General features: G+C 35.2%; 1 protein-coding gene across 21 annotated transcripts in view; it reads right to left on the reverse strand.

Moving 5' to 3' along the window:
* The window catches only part of KMT2C (lysine methyltransferase 2C), a 284078-nt gene that overhangs the window by 103363 nt on the left and 153590 nt on the right, over window positions 1-27125 (reverse strand). For 20 of the 21 annotated variants that reach the window (XM_049094712.1, XM_025452148.3, XM_025452196.3 and 17 more), the window contains 6 exons: window positions 21160-21322; window positions 13080-13251; window positions 11023-11137; window positions 1791-1960; window positions 1184-1335; window positions 249-362 (listed from right to left, as the gene is read on the reverse strand). In XM_049094712.1, the coding sequence (XP_048950669.1) occupies window positions 249-362; window positions 1184-1335; window positions 1791-1960; window positions 11023-11137; window positions 13080-13251; window positions 21160-21322 (886 nt within the window). The remainder of the gene's footprint in view (window positions 1-248; window positions 363-1183; window positions 1336-1790; window positions 1961-11022; window positions 11138-13079; window positions 13252-21159; window positions 21323-27125) is intronic. The other variant, XM_035699675.2, reaches the window with a different exon arrangement.

Consider the following 27125-nt stretch of genomic DNA (forward strand, 5'->3'; position numbering starts at 1 on the left):
AAAGTAAATATTTATGATTAGGTCTAGATTATGGCTGAACTACAAATATATATACATGCCCTTTCCCCTAGTAATTTCTAATGTTATTTTACTAGAAAGCTCCTCTCTAAACAATTTCCTAAAGTGACTATGCTTTGTGGCTCACTTTTATTTAGGAGAGTAAACTTTTAGTAAATATTCATATATTCACTGTATATACACATTTTCTTCTGAAAATAAACTATATCCATTACTGAAAACATTCTTACCATCTGGAACAATTCCAGGTGTGGACTCCTGATCACTGATGTCTTTATTAATTGCTTGCTCTGGAAATACCATATGGTCCTCAGGTCCTTCAACCTCCATCTCATTGTTATAATCTTAACAGAATATTATTTATTCTTTAGCTTAGAGTTAAGTTTTTCTGGTTTGTTAACTATGTAAATAATTATGACTTTGCTATTATGACCCAGAATGGCATAAATTCTTCTTCGTATTTTAAATTTTCAACCAAATATCTATCTACATTTTTGATGCAGATGGAAAAATCATCTAAATTATGAATTAAAGGATTACTGACATTTTATTATTTTAACAGGACATTCTAAAACTGTATACTGATGGCATCTTGGAAATGAAACATTAGTAATTAAGACGTATTTACTTAAACCTCTTGCAGATGATAACATAGGACTTTATAAAAGTTGCCATTCACATTGATTAAAATGAAAACTGATCTGTAGGCAGGTCTGTTTTCTTGACCACCAAAAAACTTGTGATTATGTTCACAACCAACAGAATATTATTAAAATTACCTAAACAAAATTTTGGGCTCAAAAGATATGAGTTAACATTTAAGAAGATCATCATAAAACTAAAACTTGTTTGGAGTGAAATAACCCAGGTTTTAAAGCACAAATTACAGCCAAACACTGACAACTTTCATTGCCAGCTGAAAGAACACAACTGGAGTAAGGCACTTCAGTCCTGGAATTCATATTATTAGAAGAGTTGGAAAAGAGCTATATCAGATGTCAGTCATCAGATTCAGAGATGACCTGAATCACATGTATACTTAAAGGTTGAGAAATTAAGAATAAAATGGGATCTGATACACAGGATTACCTCATTATTACTAAAATAATTTATTGCTGACTGGCTGGCACACATCAAAAAAACACAAAAAAATTCTCAAGTTTACCTGTAGTGACTTCAGCCATCACCACTTCATCACCTGCCTGTAATGGATCCATCTCAGCTGCTATGTGTTTACAATACATGCAGATATACTCTTCTTTGAACTGAGAATCCAGCTCATGATCTGTTGGTTTGTCACATTCTAAGTGAACCCACCTGCAGTGATAAATGTATTTAAATAAAATTTTCTAATTCAAAGACAAGTTACTATCTAGGGAAAAAAGAGGCAATTGCTAAAAAAGGTGGATACAGAAAGGGTTAAAAGGATGACAGAAGAGAGGTTACAGAGACTGGCAACTAGTGATGGCTCTAGAAAAGACCTCTGGCATTTTCAGAGGTCATTAAAGGTGCTCACATCTTTTTATTTCCATATTTTTAAGTCATTTCCTCTTTACATTCCCCTCCTAATGCTTGTCTCTGGTCTTTTACCCATTCAATTCCTTATGCCTTTCAGACTCGTTAAATATGTAATTTAATTTCATCTTTAACACTACTCAGTACACAAAGGATCATTAGAGTGATAAAAGCTTGGAACTCAAAGATAGATGGTAGCACAAATGATCACATGATAGGAGAACTGATCACTCAATGGAAGAACTAGATCTTCTTACCTTTTGCACATATTACAATGAAGCATGTCTTTCTGCAATTCTGGATGGTAGCACTTCCCACAGAAAGGACATAAGTTATCCTGTTGTTGGTAACAACTGTCACATACCAAGCAATTGTGGTGCCACTGAGAACTAGATCGTGTGCCACACTCTACACATATTCTGCAATTCTAAACACCAGAAAAAATGAAAACAAAAACAGTTTGTTATGCATTTGTATTGCAGTTCTGGTGTGAACCTTTCTGAAATCAATGAAACATTTGCACATTATACATTAAGCTTTAATTTTCATGACACTAATTTAGGGTATATGTTTCTGAAAAAGCAGTGTGTTTTAAATATCTGATGAGACATCATTCAATTTGCACAAAAAGCTCCAGGAAAATGTAAATAGGGCCCAGAGACATCCAAGAAAACATAAAGAGGGAAGGAAGAAAACCAAGAACATAGCAACCCAAACTTCAAAAAAGAAACATATTCCAGAATCAGGAAGTAGCTTGTGTGGAATAAGTATTTGACTCTGCATTGTGTAAACAAATTGGTGCTTCTAAGCTACTTCATTTGTTTGTAGGTAGCTTAGGAAGTAAAAATAAGAATTCACACTAAAGAATGATCATGACCCACTCCAAATGTCTTATAGAGTGTGAAACTATTATAGTAAAATCCATGCCAAAATCCAATTACATCTTCTCATATTTTCAGAACAGAGAACGGCACTATCCTTACCAAAGGAGAACTGTCTGTCTGTGGAGTGCAAGGCCTGCCAGAAGCCCACCATCACCCTCTGCTGCACCCTTGGCCAACCAACCTAAATTCTGGGCACACAGCTGATAAATTGTGAGCTCTCGTTATCCACCCCAAATTCTAACCTAAACACTGGAAAAAGGGGAATTCTATGTTTTTTGAAAGATTTGATTATTAAATAAATAGAAACCCTACCATGAATTGCTCAAGTCTTACAGATTTAAAACAAATGGGCACATAAATATCAAGGCAAAGTCCTGAACAAAGTATTAGCAGTTTATACAAGATATGCAAGAATGGTTAAATATTAGGAAATGTCTGGCGCCTGAGTAGCTCAGTTGGTTAAGTGTTCAACTCTTGATTTTAGCTCAGGCTGTGATCTCAGGGTGGTGAGATTGAGCCCTGTGTTGGGCATCAGGCTCCGCCCTCAGTGCAGAGTTTGCCTGAGGTTCTTTCTCCTTCTCCCTCTACCACTCCCAGGCCCCCCACAAGTTGTGCTTTCTCTCTCTAAAAACAAAAAAGGAAAGAAAATCTATTTTTAAAAATTGGCATATTATTATGTCTGAAAATAAAAGGCAAATTACTAAATTCAATAGATGCTGGAAAAGCTTTTGGAAAAAAAGTCAAAACCTGTACCTAAAAAATCTACCTCTTCAGATAATAAAAATGGATGGGTATTTTCTAAATGTGATACATACACATTGCCAGGATTTTACTTAACTGGGGGGACCTAGTTAAATAGAGGCAATCCCACTAAAGTCAGGAACAAAGCAAGGATGCCACCTATTTCCACTATTGGTTATATATATAGTTAACATGGTTCTAAAGCCAATGTAAACATTGAAACAAATGAAAAGAGGCAGTGCAATAGTAAAAGAACAAAATTATCTGTAGATGACAAGGGAGTATATTTGGAAAATCCTAGAGAATCAATCATAAATTCAATAAAAGAATTTAACAAAGTAGCAGGATACAAAATTTGGGGCTCAAGGGGTAAGAATTAACATATATACTCACATGTACATAATTTATAAATAATGAATTTATACCAGTAACTCCAATTCTGATCCCTCCCACTCAGTTCTTGCCTTCTTCCGTTCTTGTATAGCTATTCTCTAGTCCCCACAACACTAACACATTTACTCAACTGTCCAACCGAATAAACAAAACTACCTGGGTTTGCTCTCAGTAATTGACTTTATTCCCCCTTTAGTTTTTGACTATATAGGATATTAATATGCTTTCAAAACTCAGTTGTATAAACTGTTCTACAGAGAATTAATGTTTATAAGTTATGTACATATGTGAGTATCAGCCCATTTATTTGTATATGTAAGTGTGTGTGTAAATACATGCATGCATTTCCTGCCCCATCTGCTGAAAAGCCAAAGAGGCAAACACTCCCATAGCAATGAGCACACCTAGGACCCATTTTCCGCTAAAGGAACCAGACCTACTTCTGGAAAAGAGGGCCGATTCCTGGGCTGGGGCAGAGAGGTGGAAAATGAGCTTGGGACACCTTGTGATGCCAAAATGTAACAAAATGCTCAAATAAATGGTGAGGGCATGTCACAAAAGCATAGGAGGCAGCCCACAGAAGCTACCAAAGGCAAATATGGGACAATCTGAGTATAGAACAAATAAGATAAAGAATTATGAATTATTGAGGACAGTAGGAATTTCTCAGTCAATACTGACAATATAAACAAATAATTGTGACATGTAAAAGAAGGGAGAGTTCCTGTTTACAACAGAGGTGCAGAGCGCTGGCATATGTAACAATGCTAGAGTTGCAAAAGCACCATTTTACAACCAACACATACAAATGATGAAGCAATGGTTTCTAAAATCTTGGAGGAAAATTTGAGGAGCAAGATAGTCACATGATCTTAAATATCTTCTCATATAATGTTTTTATTAGATGTGAAAAAAGGAAGAAAAAAAAAAAAGGAGAAATTTGACAGCAGCTTGACCAAATTATCAGAATGCACATCACCTATGAGGGAGATGAGCACCAGGTGCCTCTAGCAGAAGCACATCACTACTTCAGTATTCCAGCCAACAATGCAAAACTCTATATAATTGTGAAGAAGTATCAGACAAAAGTAGAAAAAAAAAAATCAAACAGGTTATGTGGGGAAGAACTGTATCCTTCCAAAAATGTCAATATCCAAAAGACAGAGAAGGACTCAGGAAATTCAGATTAAAGGAGTCCAAAGTGAGAACCAAAAAGAGTACCTTAAAAAAAAAAAAAAAAAAAAAAAAAACTACAAAAACAAAAAGAGTACCTTACCCTAGAAGTGGATCTTGGAACCTATATGGGGTGGGGGGGTGGAGGAGATGCTATATTGGATGTTATATCAAGTGACAAAATTGAAATATGGATAATAGATTAGACGAAAATACTTATGTTGATGTAAACGTATGAAGTTGCTAACAGTGCTTTGCTTATGTAAGGATATTCCTATTATTAGGAAATACAGGGGCACTTGGGTGGCTCAGGGTGTGGTCCCGGAGTACCAGGATGGAGTCCCACATTGGGCTCCCCTCAAGGAGCCTGCTTCTCCCTCTGCCTAGGTCTCTCTGTCTCTCATGAATAAATAAATACAATCTTAAAAAAAAAAAAAAAAAAAACAGTAAATACACACTGAAGTGTTTAGGGGTAAAGGGGACACAGTCTATGTAACTTACCCTCAAATGGTTCAGGGCAAAAAAACAGAGATGGGAGGGAAGAAGAAGAAAGGGTACACACAATGATACTAAAATCTAACAAAGGTAAAAAGTATAAATGGTATACAGGTACTATTTTTTCTAACATCTAAAGTTTGAAATTATTTCAAAATAACGTTTTTTAAAAATCATGATATACCAACACAAAAGCATTCTGGACAGAGAAACAGGAAAAAGAAACCTAACCTGACAATGACTGGACTAAAACAAAGTTCCTGAAAAGATTACCTGTACGTCAGTGTGAGCAGCCTCACAAGTCTGATACCCCCATGAAGGCAGACCTATTTGCCTGTTCATCTCTGGCCTCCACCACGGTGCTTTGCACACAGTAGGCCTTCAAATGTTAAATAAATGAACGAATTATGACTAAAGACTATAGACATCTATGAGAATTTAACAGTAGAGGAAGAGAATTATTCTTCAGTGGATAAGCCTATGAAAAACTCTAGGATAATTCTTTGACTATTTAATTTAGACATAACAAGGGACACCTTATAGGCATCATCTTACTAAATCCAACACCCTGATGAGGTAAGTTCTACTAACCTTCTCTACAGGGGAAAAACTGGCTTAAGGAAGTCAAATATTTTGCCAAAGTTCCTGTATTTAGTAACTGGAAAAGTGGAGATCTGGCTCCACAGCTGAATCTTTCACAACATTATATACCTCCATAGAACAGATTTTTTTTTTTTAACTATCCAGTTGTATTCTTAGCAATATTATACATGATTTAGTCACTGTGATAGAGCATAGCAGACTATGATAGAGAGCAAATTAGTAAAAGAGTGAGACAAAGATAAAAGAGAACCTCAGGAAATAAACCCCGAATTCTGAAGACATTTTCCAAGATAATGAAAAACATAACAAAGAAGATAATGAATTAAAAGCAGGAAACAAAATTATCTAGATGTTACTAAACATTATTTAAGAAACTGCAAAGATGGCAAATATTTAAAAAAAAAAAAAAAAGGCTAAGTTAACCAACTCTTCTTTAGACCTTTTTTGGGGGCCTGACTAGAGAGACTGATCCTGGTCAACATGTTCTAGGTAACTAATTAATGTAGAACCAAAATCAGACACAACCTGGAAACAAATTCAAAGAACTGACAAAAATAACGATCTTAAAGCTCTTAAGTAGAACAAAGGATTATAATTAAGTGAACATGTAAAACAAAACAAAACAAAGGTATTTTTCTTCTGTGATACCACAAATGGGAAAACTGGAGGAAAAAAAATGTTTCCACAGCATAAAACTGAAAAAGTTGTAAAACAAAATGATACCAAACCAAGTTCTTATAGTAGCCTGAAGACAACAGTCTCTTTCAGATATGCTGGATTTCAGAAAAATTGCTATTCCTTAATGGAGCATAATCAAGAATCCAAAAGACTGGGGGGTTAGAGATTGGAACTTATACAGAGAATACTTTTTTTGCAAGGAAAAAGTGACAAAGGTTTACAGTCTCCCAGTTGATCAAAAACAGAAGGAAGAGAAAGGAAAAGGGAAATTTCTGGTTTCTCCATTTTTACTAAGTGGAAGAAGAAATCATTCATACTTCCAAGTATAACTTAACACAAAATAAAATTCTTAATTGCAAGTCGCTGCAGGAAATAAAAGGAAAAACAGAAAGGAAATCAAAAGAACTATTCTGTCTTAAAATAATCTAGCATTTCAATTGCAACCATTAATCTAAATAGTTAACTCTATTAAACCTCACACACACAAACACACACACACACACAATTTAAAATGACACACAAGGACCCAAAATAAAAAGATGTGAAAACATTACATTCAACTGATAAAACTAAAGCCCTAGGAGGCCATATTGATGGGCAAACAAAAATAGCTGGTTCCAAAAAGGGGGGGGGGGGGGGGCATTACACAATAAGGTAACTTTATATTGATAAAAATGCACAACACATCAACACTGACCCTGACATACCTGCCAAATAACAACCAAAAAATATTAGTTCAGTTCACAAAAAGAAAAAGTAAAATACAAGGAGAAATTATTGAGGAAAACTGTAGTGGTCAACTCCATCTACATTCTAATACACTGTCGAATCAGGTAGCCAAAAAATAAAAAGGACTTCATCTAGCTAAATAAAATAAACAGAAATATTACACCTTAAAGTCACTACTTCAATTATGAAAATATTTGTGAAAAAGAAAACCACACTGGTTAATGCTGGGTTACACACAATTAAAGCAGAAATTAACATGCTTAAGCACAACTTAAAACCCAAAAGATAAAGTGATTAGGCTACATGTACGCAGAGACAGCTACAATTAAAACGAATCTGGTTGCAGCCAAAGCTATAATCAAAGGTAAATTTATAGTCTTAAAATATACTTTTTTCCTTAGTAAAGAAAACGAATTACGAATTCAACTTCCTATTTCAGAAAAAGAAGAAAGGCAAATAAAAGTGTGTAGAGAAGACGAACGCACACACGCACCAACCTGCAGCCCAAAGTGCGGACGGGAGAACGCGGGAAGGCACCGGCCGCAGACAGGAAGAAGCCGGAACCGCCGGAGGCCCGGGGCAGCCGCCCCCGGTCCGCCCGCAGGCCCCGCCTGCCCCGAGCCCCACGTGAGGGCGGTAAGCGCGGGCCCGCGGGCCTGGGGCCCCTCCCCTCCAGGCCCCACCCTCGGGCCGCAGCCGCACCCGCCGCACCGCCCAGCGCCCTGGAACCAGGTGGGGCCGCGAGCTCCAGGTGCCCCTGACCCGGCGGGACGCTGGCGCAGGTGCTCGGCTCCGTCCGTGCCTCCTCCCACCCCCACACCCGCACCCCATCCGCGGGGTCCTCCAGGCGAACTCTCCCCCTTTCCAGGACTTTCCTAGGACAGCAAGTCACCCGCCCCCCCCCACCACACACCCCTCTCGTGTCCGGAACGCCTTTCCAGCTTCTGGAGAAAGCCTCTGGCTGGCGCCACCTCACAGCCCTTAATCTCAGCAGCCCAGGAAGCCTCCACCTGGAGGCTGACCCTGGCCCTCGGGGCCCCGGGACCATTTCAGGCAGCTCACTCCACCCCACCTCCCTGAAGCCTGCCCTAAGTCCACAGAAGGCGGTGCATGGGCAACAGGAGCCCGTTTCTATGCTACTGGGAGAAGAGTGGGAGAATGCTAAGACCACAGACGCAGTCTGGGAGGGCTGTTTTCCGAAAAGTTCAGTTTTCATAGAAATGCTAGCATAAAAAAAATTAAAGTTTAACAGACCTTCGAGGGTACCACAATGCAGATTTTAATACCTGCATTTAGCATTTGTATTTATCATGTTAGTCCCAGGTGCCATCAAAGAGGTACAAAACATGCAAGATTTTACACAGTAAAATTACGGTAGAAAAAATGAGATGTTTGGATGGCACAGGGATACATGGCAGCATCCAGAGAGCCAGCAGAGAGGACTCTTATCTTCATAAACATCAAGACAATGGCTAAAGGGTGAACAACATACCAGTAACTTAAAATAAGGAACTAATGTTCCATGTTTTAGAAATAACTGGATTAATTCCCATTTAGAACAGATTTCAGTTGTATCACAATAGTGCACTCATGAATAAAAACCTGTATGGTTACTGAATGACACTTCATTACATCTAATGTTGAAATACTGCTTGCTGGCACTTTCAGGTCTGATTATTCTGAACTAGTAAACAGGGTCATGGCATTATCAATACTATTTTTATACAAATACAAAAGGCTTTCTATGTACTGACATTATTAAAGCCAAAGGAAAGGCTTACACACTGAACTGGGCACAAGAAAATATCCTTTTATTAAATCCAATCTTGGCAATTTAGTTTCAAAGCAAAACTGTATGTCAGATGAAATTTGTAATTACTTTATAAATCCTATTTAGTTTTATTTTAAGTGTAATTATCGAAGATAAAAATAAGTTTATGCCTAGGTTTCACATCTGTTCTAGAAAATTTAGATATAATTAAAGAAAAAAAAACTCAACCTGGGGGATATATAGAGATGGCTTGTGGATCTAGAGTCTTTAGTCTTTAGAGATCTACACCCTAATACAAAAAGAAAATTAGATCAAGAAATATTTCTTATTTAATCTAGAGAGAAAAGCACTGCTACTCACATAGGTATAGTACGATAGCATAAGGAGAGAGCATCATATACAGGATAAAACATTATAAAGACAGGAAACCTGAGTTTTAGTCCCTTTTCTGTTTCTACAAATAAGTAAACTTGGATGATTAACCACTGGGCCTGCACCAGCCCTCACCTAGAATTTATTAGTTTACCTATATAGATTCCAAAACGAAGCACATGTACTACTTTTATGACTGATCCATTCTAGAGAATATTTAAAGGAAAGTCATAGTGAATATTGTTTATAAATATCTTCCAAACAGGAAAAAGAGATTAGTTTTATTTAATCACTTGAGAATTAAAGATAAATTTGATTTGTTCTTCTACTTTCACTTTAAGAGTTGAAATATTTTGTGTTTCCACAGACAAATACTTCTTAAATTTGTTACTGTTTACCTGGTAGTGTACTAATAATAACTTTGCCCAGTACGTAAGATTGTTGCCCAACTTAACAGGGTTTAGAGGTACAGATCAAAGAGCCTCAGTAAATTCCTCAGAAAGCATAAAGAGACCAGCATAGAACATCTCAAGGTCATAAAGATGCAAATAACAAAATAGATGGAAGAAGGGAGAATCACTGACTAAAAGAATATCCAGAAAAAAATAAAAATAACTGAAAATACATCTTAAAAGTGTCACACCAAGCAGAAAGACTGGTATCTTGAGCAATGGAAAAATGTCTACAGACCTTCTCTAACACTCTAAAAGAAACTTTAAACAGCATCTATAAAATAAATATCTAAGTAAAGAATTACTAAAGCTACGACAGGGAAGGGACAGTATACATATACAGTATGATTCCAAATATTTAATACAAGTGTACTTATACACATAAAAATGTGATGTACATATAAAATCACTATATTAAAAAAATCACTATATTATCACCAAAATGTAGTGTATTTTACCTCTGCATTTTAAGTTAACGGATTTTAAAACTATTGCTGTGTGTTCTGGTACCCTCATGGGGCTACTACATCTCTGGAGTTTCTGGGAAGATTAAAGATAAATCATTCAAAACAATTTCTAAGCCATGAAGCACCATACATATGTTAACATGTTCATAATAGCATTTTTCATAATAGCCTAAAATTGTAAATGACCCAAATGTTCACCAAGTGAGTCAATAAACAATCTGTGTGGTATGGCCACTACTTGGCAATAAATAGGAATCACTGATGATATGCACAAAAACATGGCTGATTCTCAAAATAATCATGTTGAGTTTAAAAAGCTAGACCCCCCCCAAAAAAAAGAGTATATACTATAGGATGTCACTTATATAAAACTCTAGAAAATGCAAATTAATTGATGGTGAGTGAAAGCAGACTGCCTGGAAGACAAGAGGGGAGGTGGGAATGGGTGAACAGTTGGAAAAGAGGGATTCCCAAAGGACACCATGAAACTTTTACGGTGATGAATGTGGTCATTATCCTGAAGGTGATGATGGTTTCATAAATGTACATGTGTCAAATTAAATTACAAACTTTAAATACTTGCAGTTTACTGAATATCAATTATACATCAATAAAGTTATTCTTTAAAAAGTTGATGATAATGTATATATTTGAATAGGTATCCGATTTGTCTGCTCTATATAAGAAGCATACAGATGAAGATATTTTTCTTAAAAAAATAAACAACTTACTTTGCATTTCCAGCCATTGGTTGGTACTGATTTCATAACTGGTTGAAGACAAAAAGTATGATACCCTTTGTCACACGTATCACACACTAGCATCTTGCTATCTTCTCCCGATTGTCTAAAAAATAAGATAGCATTAATGATGCCTTATCTTTAAACTTATGTTTATAACATAAGTAATCATGAGAAGAATCAGTCCTAGGAACTGCCTAGTTCATCAATTCCTCAGTGTCTGTTTTGTCTATACTCAGATAATGATAGAGATAACCCCCCTAGATGAGACAGCCATCTTCCTGAGGTCCCTACAGGATTATCCTTACTGAATGCTCACCTATGGTGAACCTGCTTTAGTCACGTGAGGATTCCTGCAGAGTAGGGCAAGATGAATGACTCTTTACTTTTTAAATATCTCAGTAAACATTCTAGGGTACGGAGCTCTGATAGGTGATGCTGCATGGGAAGGAACAAATCTTGGCATCGGGAATTGGAAAGACATTGTCATATAAAAAAAAGTGGATCGAATTTGGCATCAGACCTATATTTGTATTTCGACTACTGTTTTACTAGTTGTGTGATTCCTAAATAAAATAAGCTTAGTCCTCTTGGTTTCAGGTACAAAATGTGAACAATAAAGACACTGAGAATTAATTATTCTGGTTGAAGAGCTTAGAACATCCAGTAAACATTAGTGCTAAATAAACAGCTGTAAGAATCATCTTGTAATAATTAATAAGAATGGTAGTCAAAAAAAAAAAAAAAAGAATTGTAGTCAAAAACCTAAACTCTTTCCCTGAACATATGTGTGCCCCAAAGATTGGGCCCCTGCCCTACATACAGCATGAGCTCTGCCTTGATTCTTGGCTATCAACCACTCCCAGAGACTAAGAATTTAATTCAAGAGGAGGGGAAAAGAAAAACTGGGGAATGAAAGAAGAAGAGCTGAGAGAGGAGCCGCTGAATAAAACCTGGGGACAACTAGAAGTAAAAAGGAAGATGGGTTAGTTGGCCTCCAGTTATTTCTTATTCAATTTAATAAACTCTACATATAAAATTTTATGTTTTATCTCTTTAGCTACATGGAAAGATCTTAGAGGGAAAGCAATCTTTCTTCAAGTTTTCTTATTCCTTCCCAAGAAACTAGGCACAGATACAAGATATCAAATAAATGTTTACTGATATTTTAATTTTTACCAAAATATAAAAGCATGTGGTCCTATTTATTCCACATAATTTTAAGATATTGATGCTTATTGTCATTAAATTAAATTACAAATAAAAGACTGATCATGGCAGGGGTGGGCATGATTTCTCCTGTTACGAAAGTCCTCAGCTTGTAAACAATTTGAAGACTGCTATAGATGCAGATAACTTCCCCAAATTATCATGCTAATTAGTAGCAGGAGGAAAACAAAAATCACAGAAAAGATTGGAGGAATAACCAAAGGATGGAATATAACAAATAGAAAAAGATAACCCCATTACAAATGTTTAAATGCCATACAATAATAACTGTACTTCTTTTCAGGATTATGGTGACTACGATTGATTGGAGGTAACCTCTTTCAGATAGATACAGGTTTTTGGGTTTTTTATTTTTGTTTTGTTTTGTTTTTAAGTAGTCTTAGAATAAACTGTTCTTCCTGGAATGGAAATTCAAACATATCACTGATTCTTTCACTCACTCTCATAACTACTTTCTGCAATTAGAGGTTTATTTTCCTATTAAATCTTCACCCCAGTCTCTCTCAAAAATAGTTGCTTTATTTTTCTAATGCTTTTTTAAGTTGTTAACATCATTTGTTTAAAATGTTTGGCAAATTTAAATTAGCTTTTTAAGCAACCAGAGGAATTTAAAATTATTAAAATTAGTTTTTGTTTAAACTTATTTCAAAGTAATATTAATAAATACCTAGCAATTTTTTAAAGACATGATGAAGTCAGTGGGAATGAATATAGCCGCAGTACCAACAACCTTTATCATATTACACAAACCTTTAGCACCTAATAATAGGGTCTCTCTTAATCTCAATACACACCTTTGAGTTGAAATTAAAACTTACTTGCAGTTCTGGCACACTTTGCACTCAGGGCATTGCCAACCTGCCCGTTTTAATGGAGTAACCGCTATATCCAGGCACATTCCATGATAGTGCTGACCACAAGTAGTACAAAAGAACTGATCTAAGAGGTCTCCCGGGCTGTCGCACACTGCACAGTTTGCATCTTCCTTTGCTATAATTAACAGTAAAACAATGAAATTGTTGTATAAGAGTTTAATATTTTTCTGACTTTACAATTTAAAAATCACTTGAAGGGAATTTGCATGGTAAATCTTTCAGACACTTGAGGTTATCCACATTGAACTGATATCCAATCAGAAGAAGGTCTCAGTAAAAACACTGTAATGTATTTAATCTAAAGTTAATTCCATTAATCATAGAAGTTTTGCATATTTGTGCTTCAATCTACCTAAGACCATAGGCAGTTCTTCTCTAATTTTATATCCCTGGTACTGGTGATGATGCTGGGCACCTACTTAATGTTCAACATAAACTTGTTGAAAAGAACAAAACAGGAAAATATCAACTGAGAAATGCCCTGTGGTGTGTAAAAATAACCATTTTATTTGGATGTTAAATATATTTTAAAATTAACAAGGTAGGTCAAAAGACAAATTTAAGAAATAAGATTATATTAAATGCTTCTTAAGCATAAACACACTGATTTTTATTCAGATCAAATATCTATTTTTAATACTGGAAAACATCATATGAAGGAGAACATTAAAGATGGAAGCTACATATTCATACACAAACACAAAACTTCATATATTAATTCTATATTCATCTATATTAATTGCCAGTTTGTAAAAAGATATAAAAAACTATATAATTATGGACATCATCTATCCCTAAATATGAATTAAAAGAAATAGCACTTTTTAGGTCCTTTTACCATCTAAAATAAAAAATAAATGTAAGAATAAACTGCCTTGCCAAGTACACACTTAAACTTATGCATATCACAATAAGAAAAATAATGTGTTCTCAAATCATACCAATTCGATGATACATATGTCTATATGTGACACTCAGGTTCTCAACTAGATGGTTTGATTAACTAATTATCTAAAGATTGTTTTAAATTGTATACATGAACCTTTTTCTCTCTTTTATTTTTTGAAGGTTTGGTCAGTCCTCTTTGGCTATGAGGACTTTCTACCTTATTTTTTTCCCAGTCAAGCATCTTGAAATAGAGTAATAATCTATTCCTTTTACTTGGCAAACTGGTTTTATAGGCCATAGAACCTCTGACATACAGATTTTTTGTTTTTATTTCAAAGTCCTCTTAAAATGATTTAAAAAACCATTTGTAGTTTGAGGGCAGTAGAAAAACAAGTCCTGGGATATATCTGGACTGCCAGCTGGAACCCTGGTGGCTGCATACCCACCATTCACCTGGCGCTACCCTCATGAGGCTACCAATGATCTATGAAATCCAATGATTATTTCTTTAAGCTTATCTTATTTGCACTTTGCAGAATTTCCATTACTATCTACTCCCACATTACAGTTCCCCTTACCTTGGCTTCTGTGATGACAGCTTTCTCCTGATTTCTCCTTAGGTCTCCCATGCCTCCCTCTCATGCTCCTATGTTAGCTTTTGTCTCCCTACAATTCCTCTATATGTTGGAGTATCTTGGGATTTCATCCTGTTCCTTCTTTTAATAATTTCCCATGGTTTCCCTTTGTGATCACACCAATTCCCATGTTAAAAAAACACCACCACGATTCCCAAATCTGTATCACCAGCCACCAACTTCTTCCTAAACTACAAGATGTTACTTTCAAGTCTCACTAGACCTCAATAGCCAGATGTTCTAAAAATACTCAAAACTCAACACTTCTAAAATAAAATATTTTTTAAACCTAAACCTCTCTCCATATTCTCAACCAGCTGGGTAAAGGCTCAGACTATAATATCACTATTATTCCTCCCTGACCCAACATATCCAACCAGACACCAATTCTTACTGAGTTAACTTTCTATATATCCTTTTTCCTTATATTTATACAGTTCAGTTCAGTCCACTCTGCCTTGGCAATTACAATATCCCTCCTTATGGATCTGACCTTTCCCTAATCATCATCTACACATCAAGAGTAAGTTTTCTAAATTGTGAATCTGTTATGCTCTGCTTAAATTAAAATTTTACCAATACGCCCTTTTTACTCTAAAAGAAAAAAGATCAAAATCTTCTAGCAGAGAAGACCAAAAAAGAAAAAGTCCTTCCTCCCTTTCCAATGGAATCTCATGACCACTCACTCTTCCTGGTGATACCAAGCAGTTTGCTATGCACATTCACACAACATGCTGTTCAATGCTTGCATGCTTGTATACATGTTCCCCACTACTTGAGATTTTGTTCCTTTGCTGTGCTGTGCCATGCCCCTAGTTCTTTCCAAAGAGGATCTCAAAACTCTGCTCACACATAGCCTGGAATACCTAATGTTACCACACCTAAAGATCCATCCATCCAATTGTTGAATATTCCTTTTCCTCACATACTGAGAATAAACTGTTATATATAGTCAAGTAATTATAACACAATACTATGAACCTTAAAGGGAAGGGACCCTGCCTTTTTAAACTTTGTATATTCAAATCCCTATCACAAATCAAGTCTTATTAAATATATCTTAAATGAAGAACTTGTTTCCAAAATCACTTTTAATGACTCTCTGATTGGCATTTAAAATAAATCATTAATTTAAAAATGGAAACATCATAAAAATGGAGTCACAAATTAATTCATTTTTGATAAAAATGACACAATAGGGTGAATTTTTTAATACTAAAAGAGTACCAGTATCTACTCATTTGAGCTATGTACATTTAAAAACTAATCCTTGATTTTTGCTTACTCTCAAAACTTATAGAAATTGAAGCAAATATTGTGCTGTTTATGACACGCAGTTCATCTTTCTATTATAATTTGCAGGGAACACTGTCTAAATGCTTCTATGAAAATTTCCAGTTTCCTATTCTGCCACTTAACTTGCTATGGTAGCTACTAGTCACATGTGGCTACTGGGCAACTGATATGTGATTATTCAAACTGACATGTGCTGTACATATAAAATGCACCCTAGATTCTAAAGACTTACTAGGAAAAAAATGTCAAACATCTCAAAAATTTTACTGCTTATATGTTGAAATATTAATATTTGGACACACGGCTAAATATGTATTTTTAAATTAATTATAATTTAAAATTTTTTTTAACATGACTACTAGAAAAATATATATTGCTCACATTATATTTCTATTGCACATCACTTTTTTTTTACAGCAAAGCCCATTCTACAATAACTGTATATATCACTGTGGCAGAGATTGCTTCTTTTTTCTTTTTTTCTTTTTTTCTTTTTTTTTTCCAGAGATTGCTTCTTACTCTATGATTATTTGCAGCAATTCCTTAATGGCAATACTGTCATGTTGTTCCACTAATATGGATCACTGGTAATAAATTAGACAAAGAAAAACATTCACATGATACATTCAGTCTAAAAACATTTACTGTGCAATTTGTAAAAATAATAATAGAAAAAAAGCACTTCATCAAGAAATGAGGCTGGTTCCAACCATTTCCTCAACCAGGAAGAAGATAACAGAAATACCAAAAAAGCCTTTTGGAGGGCAAGCAAAATATGGTAATACTGGATAGCTTAAGTGTCATGTCAGAAATAAGCATATGGACATATATATACATATGTGTCCCACAGAAACATTAAGTTTGAAGCAATAATCAAACAATGAAGTGAATTTTTTCTTTAAGCACTTGAAAAAGCAGAAGAGATTGAATGAAAAACCAAAGCTAAAGCCAATGTAAGAGAAGGCAGGAATTAAATCCAGGTCAGTTTGGCTCCAAAGATCATGCTCTTTACTAGTTGAAATTTACTCCCACTGGTAGGGCAAATAAGGTGAAGAACATCTATGCATGTACAAAAGTAAGAAGCAAAGTGCCAGCAGAGGCATAGAATGGAGAGGCTAAATGATGGAGGGGGAGCAAGAAAAGCAGAAGAAACAGCAGGTACACCTGTCGACAAGATCATGTCCTGTGACAGCTGTGACAATAGAAGGGATGGAGGAAAAGACAAGAACACTGAGCCTAAACGAGAAGGGACCATGTCAGAGACACTTGGTCAAGCTGGAAGGTGAGACCACTGCTTATGCAGGAGAATAAAAGCACTGGTGAAGAGCAACAAAAGTCAAATTGCTGCCAGACAGCATCAATCGAAGGACTTCATCCACACAGCTTTTGTAACTTCCATCAACGTCACAGCACATATCATCTCTGCTTACATTACTGGTAGGATACTGCGCTGGACTAAATGCAATTGCTAGCAAGAAAAAGGAAACATGGATGTTGTCCAGAGAGGCTGGCTCACAGGACAGGTAGGTAGGTAAGAAAGGTCAGAGACTAACAAAATTTAGGGTAATAGAAACATAGCAGGACTTGGTACAGAGAGATACAAAAACAACCCAGAAAATGAAGTAAGAGAAGTCAAAACTGAATGATGAAAGTAAATACACTGGGGGCAGGGGGAATGAAGAGATTCATTCACTGCCTCGTTTAATGCTTCAAAAACTTCTCACTGCAGACAGGATATCTAAACCCTTGCCTTGTTCACAAGATCTAGGTGGTCTAGTCTTTGTTTGCTCTGATGTTGTCTCTACCATCCACCTAGGAGATACTAGGTTCCAGGCACAACGACATGTCAGGCCCATTCCTCAAGACCTGTGCAGTATCTGTTCACTTTCTGGAATGTCCTTTCCTCTGATCTTGCATGGTTGGCTCCTAGCCATTTAGCTTTCCCTGAGAGGCAAAATACTACTCAGTAAGTATACCTGGTTATGTCTCCGAGATGGATATTTAGTGCAAAATTCCTAGACAAGGTCATTGTATACTTGCATCATCATGAAAATAATGATGAAGCCAGGATTGGCATTTATCTATGACAAGGCATCCTAAAATTGTTTTCTGATGAAAATCTTGGCCTGGCTCACAGGTTCTCTCTTTGCTGAGGTTTCTTTCTAATGAAGTCTTTTTTTTTTTTTTTTAAGATTTTATTTATTTATTCATGAGAGACACAGAGAGGGGGTGGGGGGCAGAGACACAGGCAGAGGGAGAAGCAGACTCCAAGCAGGAGCCTGATGTGTGACTTGATCCCGGATCTCCAGGATCACACCCTGGGCTGAAGGCAGCACTAAACCGCTGAGCCACCCGGGCTGCCCAAATGAAGTCTTTTTTTTTTTCAACTTTCACAAAAAGATGTCAATCCAACTCCTACCTCAGCTAACTATAAAGCATATTGCTCTATTCTTAACCAACAGCATCAAGTAATATATTCAATTTATATATATAATTTGAGTCTTAGATAAGAGCTGGAATAGCTACCATTTTGTAAAGCAATTCATAAATACAAGGTAAAATTCTACATGGTTTCCATTGATTGTTATTTAACCCTCATAGTAACACTGTTGTTTAAGCTCCATTTTTAAAAAATAATACCTTGTGCTATGATACACAATTAGGACAACTAGAAACATTTATGAAAGATTTTATGAAGACTATTGCATAATCTTGTAAATTACAATACATTCTACCTGCAATATTTTCTATATCCTTGGATTAAAACAAATAGATGGTCAGAAAGCTGCGTACAGGGCAGCCCCGGTGGCTTAGCGGTTTAGTGCTGCCTTCGACCCAAGGTGTGATCCTGGAGACCCAGGATCAAGTCCCATGTCGGGATCCCTGCATGGAGCCTGCTTCTCCCTCTGCCTGTGTCTCTGCCTCTCTCTCTCTCTCTCTCTCTCTCTCTGTCTCTAATAAATAAATTTTAAAATCTTAAAAAAAAAAAAAAAAGAAAGCTGTGTATATAGACTGCACTGGTTAAGATTCTTGAGGATTAGAATTTACTCAGATGGACTTCAGTTTCATACCACCGGCTTATTTTGAGGGCTGTTATAAGAAACTGCCCTGTAAAATTTGTTTTGCTGTAGTGTATAAAGTATATACAGTCTCAGTATTAAGTGAATTCTTTCGACATTATTATGAATCAAGTCACTGTTCATATTCCCTTCTTTGTGCTGATTGCTGGAGAGCTATGGAGCCAAGTCTGTGGCTTAGGTCTAGGAAGTATGCATTTATTTCCCAAAATACCAATGTCACTATTAGCTTCATATTTATACAATCCTTATTTTCCCATGGCCAAATTTCCTTGCATATTTTTAGTTTTATTTTATTCTACTATTCATGTATTTTTATGAGTCTCCATAACTCTATTTTGGAACAAGGCACAGTGCCAATAATTTCAGTCTATCTTTTAGCTCCGTGTACCAGCAGAGACCTCTCATTGTACGTATGGTAAGTGACAGCAGCTCATCTCCCCTCAGTCCTTACACTTCATTACTTTACACAATATTTATGGTCTCTAATATTAAATGAGGTATACCCTATTAGAACACAGTGTGCAGTAGAAAGTAGAATGGCCATTAACTAACAAAATATCTAATAATAGAAATTTGATCACAGAAAAGTTTGTATGTTGTTTGCTGAGTTCTAAAGTATGACTAAGTACAAAATACTGAAGAAAATTCAGATTCTTTTTTTTTTTTTCTAAGATTTTATTTATTCATGAGAGACACAGAGAGAGAGAGAGAGAGAGAGAGAGGTGCAGACACAGGCAGAGGAAGAAGCAGGCTCCACACAGGGAGCCCGATGTGGGACTTGATCCCAGGTCTTCAGGATCAGGCCCTGAGCTGAAGGTGGCGCTAAACCGCTGAGCCACCTGGGCTGCCCCCAGATTCTTAAATACACATACTATTGTTTCATTTGATTGGCAAAGTGCACTATACCACCCAGAATATAATCAACTATGATGACCGACAGCACACTTGGTGCACCTGTGTGAAGTAATTCATTACATGAGGTCTTAAAATAAATAACACTCATGACGGCTGCTGTGCATGAATGTTCTTTTTCTCCCGGATTCAAGTATATAATCCCATATATATTTGAAACTTTAAATTCTTATTAGCCTAATTACAACTTGACGTTTCAGCCCTGCCTATAATTTCTGTCTATACATCGAATAAGGACAAAATGATTATACATGTAAACAAAAATAATTTTAACTGAAGATGAAATTATGGTTCTGCGATTATACAATCTAACTGTATTTGAGATTATTTTAAGTGTAGGCCTGAGGTAGCTAAATTTATGTTTCACATAGCTGGAAAAGATTTTTTAAAAGCTTTCATAGATATTGCTAAGACACAGATAAAAGCTAACACTGAGGTTAACAGGTAACATAAAAAAGACTGAATAAAACATCACAGAGATTTCACAATGACACTGGAAACTCAATTTATTAGAGGGAAAAATCCCAAAGCACACATACTCATTAGAAACTTATATACTAAGAAAAAGGCAAGATCTCTGTTTGACAATAAAGATAGGAAAGAATTATAATTTCCTGTATAACAAATTTCAAATATTTTCACATAATTATAAAATACTGTTTGGAAAAGAAAGGAAAGCACAACTGAGGATTATAGGTAATCAAGATAGATAAATCAAGAAGAAGAACTAACAGAGATTTCTATAATGATTATCAGGGCTATACAATTACCAAGAATTTCAAAAGTGTTTGCTAATCCTATTAATGCATACCCTTAAATAACACCTGAGTGAATTATCTTCTAATTCTCTAACTTGGTGCAGAAGACACTGAATACTGTTTAGCTTTTTAAATGGCTTTCTTTACAGTACATATTAAAATATCGTATACTCAGTATTTCTACAGTGGTTTAAAAAAAGTTTTTTAATCAGAATTTAAAACATGCAAACTGTCTTTGAAATTTTGAGAAAATAACTTTTAGGATTTAACTTCAATGATACTAGTGATAAGAAATTCTCCCCAAGGATCTCTGGCAAAGATCCCTCAGGTTATCAAGATTATGTAATATTACCTTTTAATACAAGCAAAATAACATTTAGGGAATTTACAACATTCGTTATTTGAAGTAAATACACTGATAAATGTTTTAAAAGTGTATCTATAGTAAACTTACATCTTTCAGGAGCTTGGTCAATGTGCTCTGGACACAGAAGGAAGAAGTTCCTGAAGTCCTGAAAGGTACCAGCTCCAGCAGCACAAGGATAATGGTATATCTGGGTGCATTTCTCTTCACAGCATTTGATAGTGGCTCCAAGGTGCTTACAAAATGCACATCGCTGAAAGGGGGCAAATGGAAAATAAATCTCTTTAGAAAACCTGGTAAAGGAGCATTCAAATGTGGGGCTAGGAAGGTATTAAAAAAAGTCTTGTGTACATTAGTAGTAAAATGACTTAAGCTTCCATAATACTAAATAAAGGATCCATTAAAAATAATACAGTCTAAAGTACTCAGTTGAGCACTTGGTATAATACAGTTTCATCCATTCAAGTTTAGAAAATGAGCATCTCACTTTTTTCTACTGACTTCTGTCAAAATTTAAAATATTTTTTTAATTAGGGGATCCCTGGGTGGCTCAGCGGTTTGGCGCCTGCCTTTGGCCCAGGGCGTGGTCCTGGAGTCCCGGGATCGAGTACTGAGTTGGGCTCCCAGCATGGAGCCTGCTTCTCCCTCCTCCTGTGTCTCTGCCTCTCTCTTTCTCTCTCTTTATCTATCATGAATAAATAAATAAATAAATCTTTTTAAAAAAAATTTTTAATTAGTAATAGGGTTGAAAAGGCAGGTGTTTAGTTGTGGGTTAACAGTTTAAATCTCACCAAAAAACTAATAAAATGTATCTATATTGTTTACAAAACCTTACTATTTTTACCCTACCTAAAAATCAGTATGAAATAAATCACTCAATCATCAAATAAGCTAATGAGGACAATCATAGAATTAAAGGTACACCTACAAATCTACACACTTCCTTGTAGCAATTAGTTTCAAGTTTCTTAATAAAAATTGGGAATGGGAAGAAAAATCAAGCCATCTGAGTATCTGCTTCCCCTATTTCAGCCTGCCTGCACTCTTTTGCTAGTGATAAAAGCAAAGAAGGAAGCTCCAACAGAAACACAGGGGAAGTGTAGGGCAACTAAAAACATTAAGTCAGTACAAATTACCACAATGCAATATGTACTTACTCAGCTTTCCCTAAGAATAATTAATAAACTCTCCTTCATCCTCCCCAGGTCATTCTGGGTTATCACTTTCTTTGTGGGTCTTTTGCCAGGTGGCCTGCATGGTACAGTATAAAATCTCTGCAGACACCTCACTATCTTACATAGGCTTCTGTTTTAGCACTCATGCCATTGCATGAGAATTATTTATATGTCTTCTTTCCTGGATTTCTAGTCCTGGGTCCTTGAGCAGAAGCACCATATTTTGCTGTATTTGTTTCTATAGCACTGTGAACGCTGCTTGACACAGAAAGCCCTAATAAACAGGTGTTCAAATTTATATGTACTAAATGGACTTCACTGTTGGTACTCTCTGTTAAGTGTAACTCAAATAATGGAAGCCAAATGGGACAATCTGTGGGAAAACTGAGCCTCCTGAAAGAGACAAAGTTGCTAACATTACTAAGAAGATATATTTGTTTCTAAAGATTTTATTCATTAATTTGAGACAAAGAAAGAGAATATAAGCACGGGGGAGAGATGGAGGCAGAGTGAAAGGGAGAGCCAGATGTGGGGCTGGATCCCAAGACCCTGAGATCATGACCAGAGCCAAAGGCAGATGCTCAACTGAGTCACCCCAATGCCCCAAGCAGCTCTTCACATGCTAACATACTTATTCTAATTCTGCTGCTCTATCAGCGAATGCAATAGTTTTTAAATTATAATTCATTCTAATATTTTACATAAGGCGCCATCAAATTCTTCCTTGTAACCATCAGTCCATGGCATTGAACCAATGTAAGAAAGTTTAGCATCTCTTGATGAGCCTTCTACACATTCTGAGGACTGTCAACAGACCGCTGTAGCTTCTAAGTAACTCATAAACACTAGTTACATCTGTGGCATTTTTATTGTACATAATGTCCACAAGTTCACAGGCTCATAAATATTTAAGTTCTCTTTTGGTATGTATGGGTGTTGCATCATTAAAAAGACAGAAGAAAGCAAGCCTTACGTATTTTAATAAAGTCTAAAAACTAGCTTTTTCTAAATTTATTTTGATGCTATGACCTCTCAGGGTCTCTAAATATGTTTAGTTTATTAACACAACTCAGAATTAACAACATATGCAACATTTAAGTAGTCTGAGTATCCTTGAGTTATACTGGAAAGACCAGGAAAATGCTGAAGGAGAAAAGTGCATTTACATGTCCAAATGATTGCTAAAAAGTTTCATATTAACTCATTAACGTAACAAAATAATTTCAGCTAAATTGTTAAAACCTAAAATCTCCATTATTTTTTAACATATGACAAGCTATACAGAAGCCTTTTGCACTAAAAATAATTTTGGTGAATAAAATATAATGACTTATTTAAGTGCATAATAAGGAAACAAAATAATTTAAATTGATCCTTTTCCCAATGTCTATATCATTTTAGAAACATCAACACATTCTCTTAATCACATTTGCAATGGAAAATATTACGTGACATTAGCTAAACTACTATGAGAAGCCCTGGAATGTATCCAACATACTAATTTACAATAACATATAAAGATACAGGGAATAAAGGAAGGGAAATAAAATACTAACTGCATTTAAGTGAACGTTTCAAGCCCATCTGTTATGATTACATAGCTAATGAAAGACATTTGGCATTGAAAGAAAATGTATACTTTAAATGTAGGCTGGAATAGATCTTTCTGAACCAAATAAAAGCATTTGTAAAATTACAGAAAATATGAAAGAATACACTTCCATAGGGAACTTCTCTAATATCAGCATTCCTGTACAACATACATTAGAAATGAAACAAATTATAAACTAAGTAACAATTACAAAGCTAATTAACATTTGGGGAGAAAAGGGTAAAATAAATAGCTCTTAAATGGTTTATCAACTAAACAATTTATTTGAATCAGTATTTAAAACTTCTAAATACCATTTTTTCTTTTTCCTTTTTTAATCATTAAAAAAGAAAGAGGAGAGGTAGAGAAAAGAAGGGAAAAGTATTATAATATCTTTTGACAATTGTCCAAGAACATATCCAAGAAAAAACTCTAAATTAGAGTTCACATTGCCAACTGTTAAGAATAAGTTTGAGGAACTTCCAAAACCTTTATTTCACTAGACTAAAATAAGGAAGGCTCTCTCAAAATAAATCTGCAATACAAAACAAAGCAGAATCAACAAAATTTCAGAGACTAAGGTTAAAGAGGAGTTATGAAACAATAACAATAAATTTGAGGATATTCCAAAGCTCATTCAATTAATTATGAAGTATTTATTCTGTATCAATATGGCAATGAGCTAAGTGCTCTAAGAAATATCAAGTATTATTAGGTTTTCCATACACCAAACTTTTTAACCTTTACCAAACTTTCCTTATCAGTCAGCTGGGTTTCTCCTAGAATGCAAAATAAAGAATGAAGACAGAAAGTAAGAAAAACAAGTAAAATGACAAGGAAAACTAATCCACAAAATCCCGTGTCTCTTTAGGAAGAGTACCAGGAGGAGAGAAAAAAAAATTATAAAAATATCTAATAATAAGACCTAACATGTTAATTTTATTTAACAGTTTGGGGAGCTAAGAGAGTCTTTATCTCTGTTCCACTGATCTCTATATCACTACAAAAGTACCTACTCTTAGTATCTGTGATGCTGCCTTCCTAAACAGAAAATACTTACTTCAGATTAAAATGACTCACACCTAGAAACACTGGTGAAATTTTAAGATAACAAAGATAAAGAAAGGATTCCAGTAGCCTCACAAAAAAGAAAATAGTCCAGCTACCAAAAAAGGAGAATCAGTTATTACTTTTCACTAGCAATATTCCATGCAAAAGCAAAAAAAGCTGTATCTTCCAAAAGCAACAAAAAAATTATTTGAGACTCAAACCTTAATACCTGCTAAATTTACATTCAAGGCCATGGAGAATAAATGTAAACAGGTTAAATTCCTTATTAAAAAACAGTAACATTCAAAATGTGCAAAATATATTTTATACACTTGTGCACACATACATGCTGTATAAACACATTTTATTTATGTATATGTGTGTACATATACACATGTATATGCATGTATGTTTGTGTGTATATTTGTGTATTAAGCACAGTGACACAGCAAATTCAAAATTAAAGAGCTGGAGGGAAAAGCACAAACAAGTGCTATCAAAAAAGAAAGCAGCTATAGCAAAGAAACTTGGATCCAAATGAAAAAGCAGTGAACAGGGCAAAGATAAAGTTCACATTAAAATAGGTCCTATGTTAAAACTTCCAACAGAACAAGAAAGTCATTAAAGTTTGCATACCTAGTATGAATTTCCTTGACATAAAAAAACTGAGTAGAAATATGTATATGAATAAAGCAAACTTTAATACCACTCTTAGAAATCAAGATATAAATAGATATGAAATAACAATTTAATAACAATGATCAAGTTTGGTTCAAACTTACAAATACAAAGATCTCTATAATTCAAAACCAGAGAATATATATTCTATTCAAATGTATGTAGAATTTTTTAAATTGTTTTTAGAATTATTTTTAATTCATTATACATATGACCATTAAAAAAGTCCACAAATTCAAAAAAAAATCAAATATCTCCTAGGTCATATTCAAAAGAGCAGATATTTCCTAAACCTGATACATTAATAATTATGAATTCACAAGATAAACTCAAAAATCTATCCACAAAAAATTTAAAATTCCCTTTTATCTAGAGCAGATTTCTTTCAATTCAAAAGAAAAAATATTTTTTAAATGATTGAATAAGAAACATGTCAAAATCTCTGAGATGTGGCAAATTTGGTTAAGAAAAAAATACAGCTTGAAAAATGCAAAACTCAAGACCAAAGGATAAAAATAAATGAAGCTAGATTTCAAAACTGAAGCGAGGAAGAACTAACATATATTGCATGCAATTAGGCATCTCAGGAAGCAAACCCATCCTAATATTATGTTTAGGAAGATGTTATTGAGATTCAGGTGTTTAAGTCTCTATCAAAAGAATTAGTGTCTGCTTTAGAAAAATATGCTTAAAACAAAATCGATTGAAATAAAAATCTATCAAAACATTTTATATATAAATGGGCTTAAATCATGAGTATCTAGAGAACTGATTTGTTATTGCTGTTCTGGCCCAGTTAATCATTCTGGTTTGTACAGTAACAAATACATATTTCTGAGACATCTGCTAAAAATAATAATATTAAATAACATTACAAAGTCAAAATGGACACTACTCTGAATGAGAGTTTTTTCCCGCCACTATCTTCCCTTTCTGACCCGTCTAAATCACTGCTGTCACAATGGTCTTTCTAACAAAGTCCCTGATACCTCTGGATCAGGTCCAATCTCCTCAATATGGCATTGTGGTAGGTAGCCTCCTAAAATGCCTGCACTCCCCACTCTCACCCCAACATGTCCCACCCTAATCCAGAGACTTATAAAAAATATGATGAAATATCATGCCAGAGATTAGACTATATTACATGGCAAACAGATTTTTGCAGATGTGATTAAGGCTGCTAATCAAATGATGCTGAATTAATCAAGGGAGAGATTAGTCTATTTGAATTACACAATTCCTTTATTTATATTTTTGAAGATTTTATTTATTTGCAAGAGAAAGAACAAGCAGGGGAGAGAGACAGAGGGAGACGCAGACTTCCCGCTGAGCAGGTTGCCTGACTACCCTGGGCTTGATCCCAGGACCCTGGGTCATGACCCCAGCCAAAGGCAATCACTTAAACTGACGGAGCCACCCATGTGTCCCTACAAAATTCCTTTAAAAGCAGAAAGTTTTCTCCAGCAGGTAGGAGAAAAGAAAAGTCAGAGAAATTCAAAGCAAGGAAAGGATTCAATATATCACTGCTATCTTTAAAGACAAAAGGAGCCACAAACAAGAAC

The sequence above is a fragment of the Canis lupus genome, chromosome 16 (assembly GCF_003254725.2).
Source record: "Canis lupus dingo isolate Sandy chromosome 16, ASM325472v2, whole genome shotgun sequence".
In the NCBI taxonomy this organism is placed as follows: Eukaryota; Metazoa; Chordata; class Mammalia; order Carnivora; family Canidae; genus Canis; species Canis lupus.